Source organism: Lutjanus erythropterus, chromosome 15 (assembly GCF_056507025.1).
Source record: "Lutjanus erythropterus isolate fLutEry1 chromosome 15, fLutEry1.hap2, whole genome shotgun sequence".
In the NCBI taxonomy this organism is placed as follows: domain Eukaryota; kingdom Metazoa; phylum Chordata; class Actinopteri; order Lutjaniformes; family Lutjanidae; genus Lutjanus; species Lutjanus erythropterus.
The window spans coordinates 16,367,813-16,379,457 of record NC_139331.1 but is presented as its reverse complement, the minus strand read 5'-3'; the positions used below and the strand labels follow the sequence as shown (position 1 = coordinate 16,379,457).

General features: G+C 37.8%; 1 protein-coding gene across 1 annotated transcript in view; it reads right to left on the bottom strand.

The window, feature by feature from the left end:
• Window positions 1–5,910: 5,910 nt before the first annotated feature.
• LOC146314213 (uncharacterized) overlaps window positions 5,911–11,645 on the bottom strand; it is a 38,674-nt gene continuing 32,939 nt past the window's right edge. Inside the window, exons 9-12 of the mRNA XM_084737596.1 lie at window positions 11,038–11,242; window positions 9,055–9,156; window positions 8,469–8,540; window positions 5,911–6,575 (exon numbers count right to left, since the gene is read on the bottom strand). Of these exons, the coding sequence (XP_084593722.1) occupies window positions 6,366–6,575; window positions 8,469–8,540; window positions 9,055–9,156; window positions 11,038–11,242 (589 nt within the window). The 3' untranslated portion in view covers window positions 5,911–6,365. The remainder of the gene's footprint in view (window positions 6,576–8,468; window positions 8,541–9,054; window positions 9,157–11,037; window positions 11,243–11,645) is intronic.

Sequence of the window (11,645 nt, the reverse complement as noted above, 5' to 3'; positions counted from 1 at the left end):
CGCGGCTCCTCATTGGTTCGTCTCGCAAGAAAAACAAAGTGCGGCGTTGTGTTGCATCTTAAGGGGCTGATGCCACATAATGGAGAATAAATGTCAGTTTTACAAGAGACCGAGCAGCAGCGGCAATGATTGACACATGAAACACAAACACAGCACAGATATGCCAAGCACACGAGATAAATGTAACTTGGTGGTGAAATGAGCCTCTGCTACCATCTGCTGTTGCAACATAGGGATTACACAACATGTCCAAATAACAACAGAAACTCTTAACAGTTATAGTCTCACAAAAATGTCGTTTATAAAATAAAAAGTCTTAGAAAGGGAAAGTGTATTGAAAAATACTGCCACCCATGTTAAAAAATTGATATATGCATGTCTTGATAATGACCTGGTGCGTTTGTTTTCTTGCACTGCCTGTTTCATGTAAACAAGTGTTACTTAGAAGGATCATTGCCAACCTTTATGTTGATTAATGACACTTTTTGTCAATTTCATCCCCCTTTTTTTTTTAAAAAAAAAAAAAAAAAAAAACAATACTAAAAAGTCATTTTTGGCAGGATCATATTTAATTTTTAAAACTTTTCCTTAGTTTATTAACAAATTAGTTTGAGGTTGACTTTTTGGTAAAATGCCTGGATCAATGTTGTATAGAAAAAACAGTACGCCAATACTCCCCTGTCTGATTGTTTATACTAATCATAACAAGAAAAATATCATGATGTCAATTAAATTGAAATATCAATAATTACTGTGTTTTACAATGAAATCCTGACTGTAATAAAATGTTCAAATGCAGAAATAACTACAAAAGAGCACAACTACAAAAAAAAAAAGAAAAAAAGTTTTTATGTTTGCAGACAGATTATCCTGCACAGAGAGAAAAAAACGACAGAGCAGGAGTTTCTTCTTCTGCTGTCCAAATCAGCAGCAGCAGTAACAACAACAACAACAATCTCCTCTTCCCACCCTGCTTCCTGTCTGTTGCCGTGACGACGGAGGGATGCTAACAGACAGTTGGCCCTGGTCCGAGGCCTGACCAATGGAGGAGCAGCTTAAACTCCCTTAAAATCCTGCCATAAAAAAAGGGGTTTTGACTTTGTCTTTTTGAAATGATCGTCTCTCTGCAGTGTCACTAAAGTGCCAGCAGAGTGCGCCACAGATCCACACAGACCAGGTTATACTACATTACATAAAAGAAGTTATTTCTTTTTCTCAGCGAGTAGATGAACTCAGAGTTCATACATCTCCTGTCAGACTGCCTGGAGTCAAACTTCAGTCTATAATAACCCATTTTTCACATGAGGGACTTAAACTAGAGAAAATAAACTCAGGAAAAAGTATCCCTTGATGTAAGGTTCCAGTCTACTAATGTTTTTGTCATATACTGTATATCACATACTGCATGAATGTCACACTAAAGACACTGCAAGACCAAAAGTCTTTGCTTTGTGATTAGGGCTGAACAATTCTGAAAAAATTCCTAACTGTGATTATTTTGAGTGATATTGCAGTTGCAATATGATTTGCAATATTAGAAGGAAGGCTAATTCTTACATTTTTATTCTCATTTTGATTTAAAACATATCATCATGGTGTGGTTTTTGCAAGGATCCTTACCAGTCAAAGATGTTTTCTTAAGTCTGTATAATATGAGGCCAGGATATTTCTGCAGCATGATATTTTATTTAAAATGACAGTTTGACACATTTGCATTTAACACATATTGTGCTTTCTGCAACTGGAAAATCACCTTATTGTGATTCCGTTAACAGTTTGATTAATTGCCCAGCCCTATTTGTAACTGATAAGTAATTTATAACAATAAACTGCTTTGCAAAACCAAAAAGCCCTGAAATGCCCTGAAGAAGACACTTGCAAAGCACCGTGTTGGTATTTTTGGTTATACACAATGCAAAATACAAATCTAACCACCTTTTTCTCTTTTGTTTGTCTCATGATATTGTATTTTCTTGGATCCAAAGACTGCCAGTTTTTCAATATCTGTTTGTGAAGCAGCACTTCTCAGCCAATCCGCTGGAGTATTTTTGGTGGCCAACAAAAAGTAAACATCTTTTGAAATTTGTAGGAGCTGTATGTTCAAAAAGACCCTGAAGAAGTCACCTTCTCTGCCACACATCTCTGCTGTGGTTCCCCTTTCACAACCTCCCTGCTCCTGAATCACGTCTTTTCCTTCCTACCAGCTCCGGATGCTGCTGCTGTTGTGGACAGGTGTGATTTGAATTGCAAATGACCGCCATGCAAACTTGCAATTAATGTGACCAAGGAGCAGCAGCAGCACAGGGTCACTGTGGGCTTTCCTCAAGTCAGGTTGTGTCCTCAAGGTTGAAATACACAGTCTGAGCCTTATCAATTCTCTGATTGCAGCTATGATGCCTGTTCAAACCATTTTCATATAAATTAAGACAGATAGATAGATAGATAGATAGATAGATAGATAGATAGACAGATAGATAGATAGATAGATAGATAGATAGATAGATAGATAGATAGATAGATAGATAGATAGATAGATAGATAGATAGATAGATAGATAGATAGATAGATAGATGGTCTTTACGATCACAGCAATGACACATGGAAGCAGGATTTTTTTTTCACCAAATACACACTTCTTTAAAGGAACAATCCAAATAAATACACAAGCCAGCAAAACCAGAACAATAGGATACCAACTAACTAACAAACAACCATAAGTGCACAACGGGGAGCATAAGCAATAGCCAAGATAGTTGGTCTTAAAGGCGCAGCTTGACATTTTGGGAAATACATGCTTATCTGCTTTCTTTTCAAGAGTTAAGAATTAAACTACAGCCAGCAGTCAGCTTGCTTAGCTTAGCATAAAGACGGGGGGAAACAGCTAGCCTCTAACAAAGTCTGCCCACGTCAACTCTTAGGTCTGGTTTGCACCAACAAAAATTAAGTTAATGTAAGACTAGTTCTAATCACAGTTTAGTAAAAATAGGTTTTATTTTGTTTGCTAGCTAAACAATGTTAGCCTACTTGCAATGAGGTGCAGGTTGAAAGTTATTACTGGATGAGTTTAAATTATAGTTTAAAGTTTTGATGCAACAAAATTCAATATAATTTAGGTTTAGACTTAAAACTAAACTGAAGTTTAAAGAGAGGCTTAAATGTATTCTTTCTTAATTTTAATCCAAGTTTTTAAGTTAGTGCAACATAATTAAACCATGCTTTTATTAGCACGCTCAATAATTATCATGTTATATCTTCGTTGATTTATCAAGCACCTTAAGTTTATTTTCCACCTGTTTCCAGTCTTTATGCTGAGTTAAGCTAATCGGCTGCAGGCAGATACTTCATTTTGTGGTGCACAGACATGATAGTGGTATCAATCTTCTCATCTAACTGAAAAAGCTGAAAAGTGTGTTTCCCAAAATGCTGAGCTACTTCTTTACAGAAGGCACTGCGTGGAATTACAATCAGTCTTCCTGCATCTACTGTCACTGCAAACAGAAAACCATGGCATTTTAAATATATGGCGAAATGGAACCTACACACTGTTTAGTTTTTATTGTTCATCAAGAACCTGTTACATTATGAGACTTTTTTTCCCCCCCTTATCTGCCCAACCAGCTTCCCAGTGACTGTTTGCATTCTGCATCGAAACAAATGAGTATTATTATCTGAACATATCCACTGGTTTGAATAATGTCCACCATGTGAGCGGCCTGGCCCACAGTTTGACTCCCACTCATACTGTAACACATGCTAGAAAACAAAACAGCCCAAAATTCAAAATGTCACAGTATCCCATTAACTAAAAAAAAAAAAACTAAACATAGTATAATGTTATAAATAAAAACAGAATGAAATACAAATTAAGCATAAACCTTAAGAGGATAATAAACATGCACCCATGTAAGACTAGTAAGTACAGAAACTGACAGTTAAGACTAAGAGAAAAGTCCATCATAACATTTAAAAGTAAGAACATGTTTTCAGTTGTCTGACTTGGCTTCGTAATGTCAAGGCACTGTATAGCTTAAATAAGATTGTTCATGGCTGTAAGTGTTCCACAGGATTTGAGTACACTAAAATAATGTTACAAAAACTACATCAAACATAATAAATCTTACTGTACATTGTGAACAATCCCAACAAAGTGTGAAGTGTTTGGCCAGGGAAGTACTATGGACGCCATGTTGGCTGAAAATATGTTACATATGAAACAATGCCCTCCAAAACATACTGAAACTACACTGAGATGTATAATTTAGCTCCACATAATTGCCAGTTATTGCCACTGCAAAACATGGCTGCCACGGAAAACCTCACTGACCAACTTACAGTATCTAAATTCAGAGTGTGACAGAGGTGAAAAACTGATAAAAGACTTTTCTACTTTCACACACCTAAAATCTGTTTTTCATGAGTAAAAACACAATCGATCTGTACAATTTCTAACGGTGGAAATGTAATTACGTGCAGATTGGGTTTTTTTTTAAAGAAATTGGTAATGTGCTGAAGTTGCAGTCGAACAGACAAAAAATCTAATACAATTAAAATCTGATACGCTGAGGAAGAAATACGTATGAGTTAAGTTGGAATCTAAATACAAAGGTCTATAACCGTTCATAGTCTGGAGAGGTCGGTGTTCCCAAATCATAGCATTTCATGTCAAAAACCTACCACATGTACAATTTTTTATGATTACAGCATCTTTCGAATTAGGATAGCATAAATGCTGGTTGGCAGAAAAAACAGACGATTGCAGTGTATTTTGATACTACCACTTGGCCAGAAAATTAGATTTAAATTAGATTAGATTTAAAGTTTCACTCATGGTGGCTTTTAATGATAATTCTGGTGATAATCTATGTTTTATCATTTACAAATCCCATGAAAGGAACCAAATAAAATGTATAATATAAAGACCTGGCAAGGATCTGTGGATGAAAATAAGCTACAAGATAACTCTAGTACAAGATATTAAATAGTGAGATTTATGTTTAATATTGTACATAGTAAAATAAAATAAACTAAAATATAATAATATGTATAAAATAGTCCTAAGCAAATGCATTATTTCCACCTGTTCAAGAAACATTTGCTATAAAACTACAGTTCCCAACTGTTTTAGAAAATCATTTAGCCTTTAAAAAAATGGAACTATTTTGTGTTTGTGATCTAAAGATTTGCATCTTCAGCAGAAACAAATAGGCCTGAGGCTGAGAACCACAGACCTGCTGGGAAAACATCGAGAGATGGACCAACAGAAGGGGTTGGATTCACCAGAGGCTTCACATTACCGTGTTATCTTTTGCGATACTATTGCGATTTTAAACATTTTGCAATATTCTGAGTGCTGCGATAACATATACTGCAATTTATTACCATTTTTCAACTGCAAATCATGTTACCAAAGGAAAACTTTCGCAACATCTGTTTTATCTAATGCAATAGTTTTTCAGCCTACTGATCTCACTTCAGTCATTTTTACTGCAGCAAAGTGGGACAATCGAGCAGACCGACCAACTAAATCTGCTGACCGTAATCTTTACTGACCTCACCAGAGAAAAACACTAACCTACCGCCACCTACTGGACAGAAAAAGTGATTGACTTTATTATTCTTGCACCAAAAAGTTAACTTTGCATTTGCAATATTAATGATTTCTATAATAAAAGACTGATACTAGGAGACCTTGTTTCAATATTGGCACGCAAAATATTGATGGGAATAGTGATACCCTTCTGTACTGATTTCTTCCTCACCCCCTAACAAAAGCATTATTGTTTTTGGTCTTTTTATGGAATTTGTTTATAATAAACGTAGAATATCACCAGCTTAAGCCCTACATTTTTATTTGACAATGCACGATTTTTACTTTTAATCGATAAATTCCTGTAGCATACAGGTTATCTCGCAGGTGTAATGCATATTTTTTCACAGCGGACGTTTCCACATGTCATATTGGAAAAAACACAACATTAATGATATTTTGCATGCTGGCTGACAGGTATGGCTTACTGAGACATTTCGTAGAACTGAGCCATTGTTAATGTCATCAGTTATTAAATTTGTGCTTTTCCCGCTATGACAAGTCAAAATGTCCGCTGTGAATAAAGGCCTATTACAGCCCGGCCTTGTGGGAATAAGGATCACATCTAAAGGTAAATGGATGGGGCAGAGCAAGTTCCTGAAATCCGCAGAGTATGGATAGAGAGGTTGCACCCATGAATGGATTTGATGACACAATTTGTGTGGGAGGACAAACGTCTGTGAAGGAATCCTTGAAAAAGTCCAAAGTGTTCCCCAAAAAAGGAAGAATGAGTGGAAGTGGTATTTTTGTGTCCAAATGTTCACTTGGATTTCAGACTTCAAGTCTCAGAGTTCACCATTGATGAAATGATGTCCACCAAACTATCAAGTCCAAAAAGGTAACCATCTTCTCTGTTGCCCTCTACCCACGATGCTCTGTGGCTTAGTTCCTGCCCATCAGGGAGAGGCGTGGTTTTCCCGAAGTCGATCATCCAGACTTTGGCCCGTCCCTTACTGTCATGAACGAATAACAAAGAGCTGCCAATCACCTGCAGAGACATATGAAGACAATGAGATGAATCAGAAGAAAGGAAGGAACAACTAAAACAGTTCTGTCCCTTTTTTCACTCGACATTACGTGTTTGTTTGTGGCCCTCAATTACATGACCTCACTTCCTGTTTTGTTGCACCAAATTCAAACATTCATGTCTACTAGTGTGTTTGCTGAAATGTTTGCGTGAGTGCGTGCATGTGTGAAACTGAATGTGTGCATGTGTGGTCAGAGCTGTTGCTGTCCGATTTCCATGACGACACCTGCTACATATGTGTATGTACTGCTGTTTCTGCGAAAGTGTTCTTATCATTAAATTACACTTCATTTCAAGATTGATAAATTACAGTTTGCATGTACGGTGACACATAATATACTGGAACTATTTCATCAGTTCAACATTATGTGCTACATGCTGCGTAATGAAGTGACTTACTTACTTAACTTCTGTTTTATATTGTGCACTATAATTTGCATTTACTCATTATACTCATTATATATACTTATACTTATATATACTTCACATATCTCCTCTATTGTTTTTATTCTTATGTTACTATAATTTGTGAGCAATGTGGCTCAAGATTTTCCTTTGGGATTAATAAAGGTCTGTCTTGTCTTATCTTATCTTATATTATCTTATCTTATCTTAGGTACAATTACTCTCTAAACATTTTCTTCTGAATGGTTGGGAAAAATGCTCAAATATTCGTTGAGATTTGGCAGTAACTTATGGGACACTCAAATAGCCCTTAAATGGGCATTATGAAGTCTAAAATTTTGTCTTAACATCTGGTATATTTTACTTGATAGCAGACAATATATTAAGAAATACCAAGGGCAAAAAAACAGAAAACAAAGCTGAAAAGAACCTTGCATCTGATTTAAAAAACTGTAGAACTGTAGTCAGAATGCATTTTTCACATAATTTTCTACATAATATACATGCTATTACAAATAGGGGTATCGTGATTTACTGGTATTGACGATAATGTGATATTCAAAGCATGAAAAATTCATTCATTCATTCATTTTCTGTAACCGCTTAGTCCGTAAGGGTCGCGGGGCTGCTGGAGCCTATCCCAGCTGACATTGGGCGAGAGGCAGGGTACACCCTGGACAAGTTGCCAGTTCATCGCAGGGCTGACACATAGACAGACAACCACTCACACTCACATTCATACCTACGGGCAATTTAGAGTCACCAATTAACCTAGAATGCATGTCTTTGGACTGTGGGAGGAAGCCGGAGAACACGGAGAGAACCCACGCAGACACAGGGAGAACATGCAAACTCCACACAGAAAGGCCCTGCTCCAGCCGGGGAGCTGGGGGATCGAACTCAGGACCTTCTTGCTGTGAGGCGGCAGTGCTAACCACTGCACCACTGTGCCGCCCCATGAAAAATTGATATTATGTTAATAATACACATATTGTAATACTGTATAAATTATCCAGCATCATCAACATACTGTATGCTCGTAAATCACTTCCAAATCTTTTGTTTATGTGGTTGCGTTTTTCTCTATCCATTAAGTGTAACTGCACTTGTCATTGTACAGTTATGGTTAGAGACTCTCTCTCCACCTCACTACACTCATATTTTGAGTGTAATTAGTTTGCAAAAAAGAAACAAAACTCACAATAAACAAAATTAAGGGTGAATTTGACTGAAAGTATTATTATTATTTTATTTTTTTATTTTTTTATTTTCAATAGATGTCACTGTAGTATTGTTATTGTGAATTCTTTTGGCCAAGACAATTGTGCAGTGAAAATCTGATACTGGGTTCATTTCTTTGTGAATAATGCTCTATTTTGGATCCATTTTGTTTGTTTTGGAGTTGCACCACAAGCACAGCAATTTCCATCAGTGAACGTGTGTGTTTACCTCGTGGGTTTTGAAGAACGGGGAGACCTCCAGAGTGTCTCTGATTTCCTGCAGCCTGGATAAGTAACCGTTCTGCAAATAAAAAACAAGAGTATATATTTCGTTCTACACACTTCTGATGCAGCCAGTTATGTCATCTGTATTAGAGCTGGGCTGCTGATAGAGTCAAACAGTAAACTCAACTCTATATTTCTACAACTGAAACATGGGTGTCAAACTGTAGTGCCCGTCTCTTCATGAGTTTTAACACATTCACAAGCACTGACATGTACACAGTGCTGTCAGACACTAAGAGTGTGTGTGTGCGTTTGTGTGTGTGTGTGTGTGTGTCAAGAGACCCAGGGAGTTCCCAAGGACTTCCCTTTTCTTCTGACCCACCAAGGTCACAATGTGTGTGTCTGTGTACACTTGTGTGTAAGTGTGTGTGTCTGTCTGTGTTTCCCATGGGGTTGTTAAAACAGCACAGAACGGTTGAACTTAAAATTCCATTCCTCATCTGTTTTTCTGTCCTGTACAGTTGTCAAGGCTGCTGACACACAGACACAGACAGACACAGACACACACAGTTAACTACACGCATACTCACCAGTATGTCCTTATTTCCTTTGACAAAGTCTTGGAAGGCTGCAGTAACTTGCTCTCTCGTCTTTGTTTTCTTAAAGTCTCTGTTCACTGTCCCATCCTCCTTCTGCAGAGGAGAGGAGAAAATATAATTCGAAGGATCATTAAGGTGTAAATAAATGTCTAAATTTAGTTTCTGTCGTCATAAACTATAATTTAAAAGCTTCTTGTAGAGGTGGGAAGAATGGGAAGGGAGGAAGGAGAGGGAGCATGGGGAGAGGGGTGGCTGAGAAAAGCAGAACAAACAATGAGGGAAAGGAAGGAGGGAGCACAAGATATTTTTAGAGGTTTGGCCTTAAAGCAGGGAAGGGTCTTTAACCCTATGTTACTGACCAGAACCAGATACAGGCACACTTTCTTAAATCTCATGAACTTGTCATTTGTGTGCCCATTTGACAAAAATTATGTAATCAACTGATTATTTCTAATTGCTGTTAATTATGTATTAATTGTTTAATCTATACATTTTCAGAAAATAGTGAGAAATGGCTGTCCCAGCACAAAGTGGTTTTTCAGTCCAACAGTCAATAATGTAAAGATATTCTGTTTTAAAATTAAATTAACTTAACAAATAAATTGATGATAAAAATACTTGCCGTTTAATTTTCTGTCGATCATCCAGTTAAGTATTAATTGTTTCAGCCTGTACAGCTGAGGGCCTGAGAGCATCATGTGACCTGCAGTTGTGATTTTTGCCAATACACTGATGAAAAAGGTCTGTCAGGATTTTGCAGTCTGGCTTCCCAAACTCTGAAATGTGATTACTTACCAGCGATTAGACCGGCAAAATCTACAAGTTGTGTGAGGAAGGTGTGACTTTAATTTAGATTTTATTATCATTGTTTTCTTGTGTTTTATCTTTCTGTGAAGCATTGTCAGGAAAAGCGCTGTGTGTTGTAATTAAAGTCAATTATAATTTTTTTTTTATTATCGATTCAACGCACAGTTCTGTCTCTGGGGTCCTAGTAAAAGGCGCTTTCAGTTATTTCTGTTAAATTCAATTCAATTCAGTTAATTGTAACATAGCAAAACAGCTTACATTTACTTTCCACCCCATAGTAACAACAAAGTGAAAGCATGATAGTTTACTGGAAACACATATACGTCCTATATGAAACCCAGCAATATTGTTTCCTATGAACGTATAATAAAAATGAACATTTTCCCTTTTTTGTCACTAATTTAGCACCACCACATTCAACTACATGGCGCCCGTGTGTGCCGTCGTACAGTAGATTAGCATCAGTATCAGCAGTGGGAACCCACCAGTTGGTTGGTTCAGAGTGGAATAAATGAGCTGCTGCCTGGCAACAAGGCACTATTTGGAGCCAAAACTATTTTTCCCTTTATGGTTCAGGTCTGAGTACAGCTCAGGCTCTCTCCTCACACACACACACACACGCACTCACACCTGACCTGATTACCACACACTTTGTACATACATAAGAGCTTATACAATCTATATACAGTTATACACACATAGTTACACAGATGCACATTTACAAAAGCTGCACATGAACCGCAAGAACTCAAATCTACACTTTGTACTTCTTTACACACTCACACACATATCTGTGTTTCTGGGGATAACCCTCAGCGTCATGGCAACAGACCACCAGGAGGCCGTGAATGTCCTTATATAGCCACAACCTTCAAATAAAGACAGCCGAGAGATTTGTGTGTATGTGTGTGAGTGTGTGTGTGTGTGTGTGTGTGTGTGTGTGTGTGTGTGTGTGTGTGTAATGTCACTGCCAGATGCTGAGGCATACAGAGCTGCCACGGACAGGCCTCATGTATGACAAAGGAACTCATGAACAAACATATACTTCAGAGGAAGTTTCTGTTCAAAACAGGAAGTTAGATCATGACCCTGAAGGACACACACACACACTGAACACTGGAAGAAAAGAGGGAAGGAAACACACACCTTTCTCTTTGTGAATCTTACCTTGACTCCCTCTATCCTAAATCCCAGGGTGGCTGTTGAGCTGATGGTCTCCCTCCACTGCATGTATCTGGGTTTGGTTACCACTTTCTGCTCGTTTTCCTCCGGCGTGGGCGCGCCAGGGTCGACCTCGATCATTTTCTGATACATGTCGGGTCTCGGGGAGGGCTTCTTACGAGCCTTGGTCAGCTCTTCCTCGAGGTAGGTCCTGCAAGAAAAGCGTGAGAAATGAGGACAGGTGGTGGGTGGGTGAAGATGACAGAGAAGAAGAAGAAGAAGAAGAAGAAGAAGAAGAAGAAGAACGGGTGGGTGACAGACGTGAGCACAGAGAAGTAGGAGGATAAGGTAGAACGGGCGAAAGAAAAGGTGTGAAGAAGAAGACGTCTCTTTGCAAACAGTACGTCACAGCTGTTCACAGGAGTAGTCAGTTTAGTGTACAGCTAATATTCTGTTTCTGTTGACAATGCTAAAAAAATATGCTAAGATCTGGGAACACATGACGTCTTTTCAAAGAAGTCTGTGGCAAAGAAACATGAACAGTGAGATGATCATGTGTGTTTTAAAGAAACTAAACTTAAGTTCTACCAAAAGAACCTGGAACGTTTAGTCAC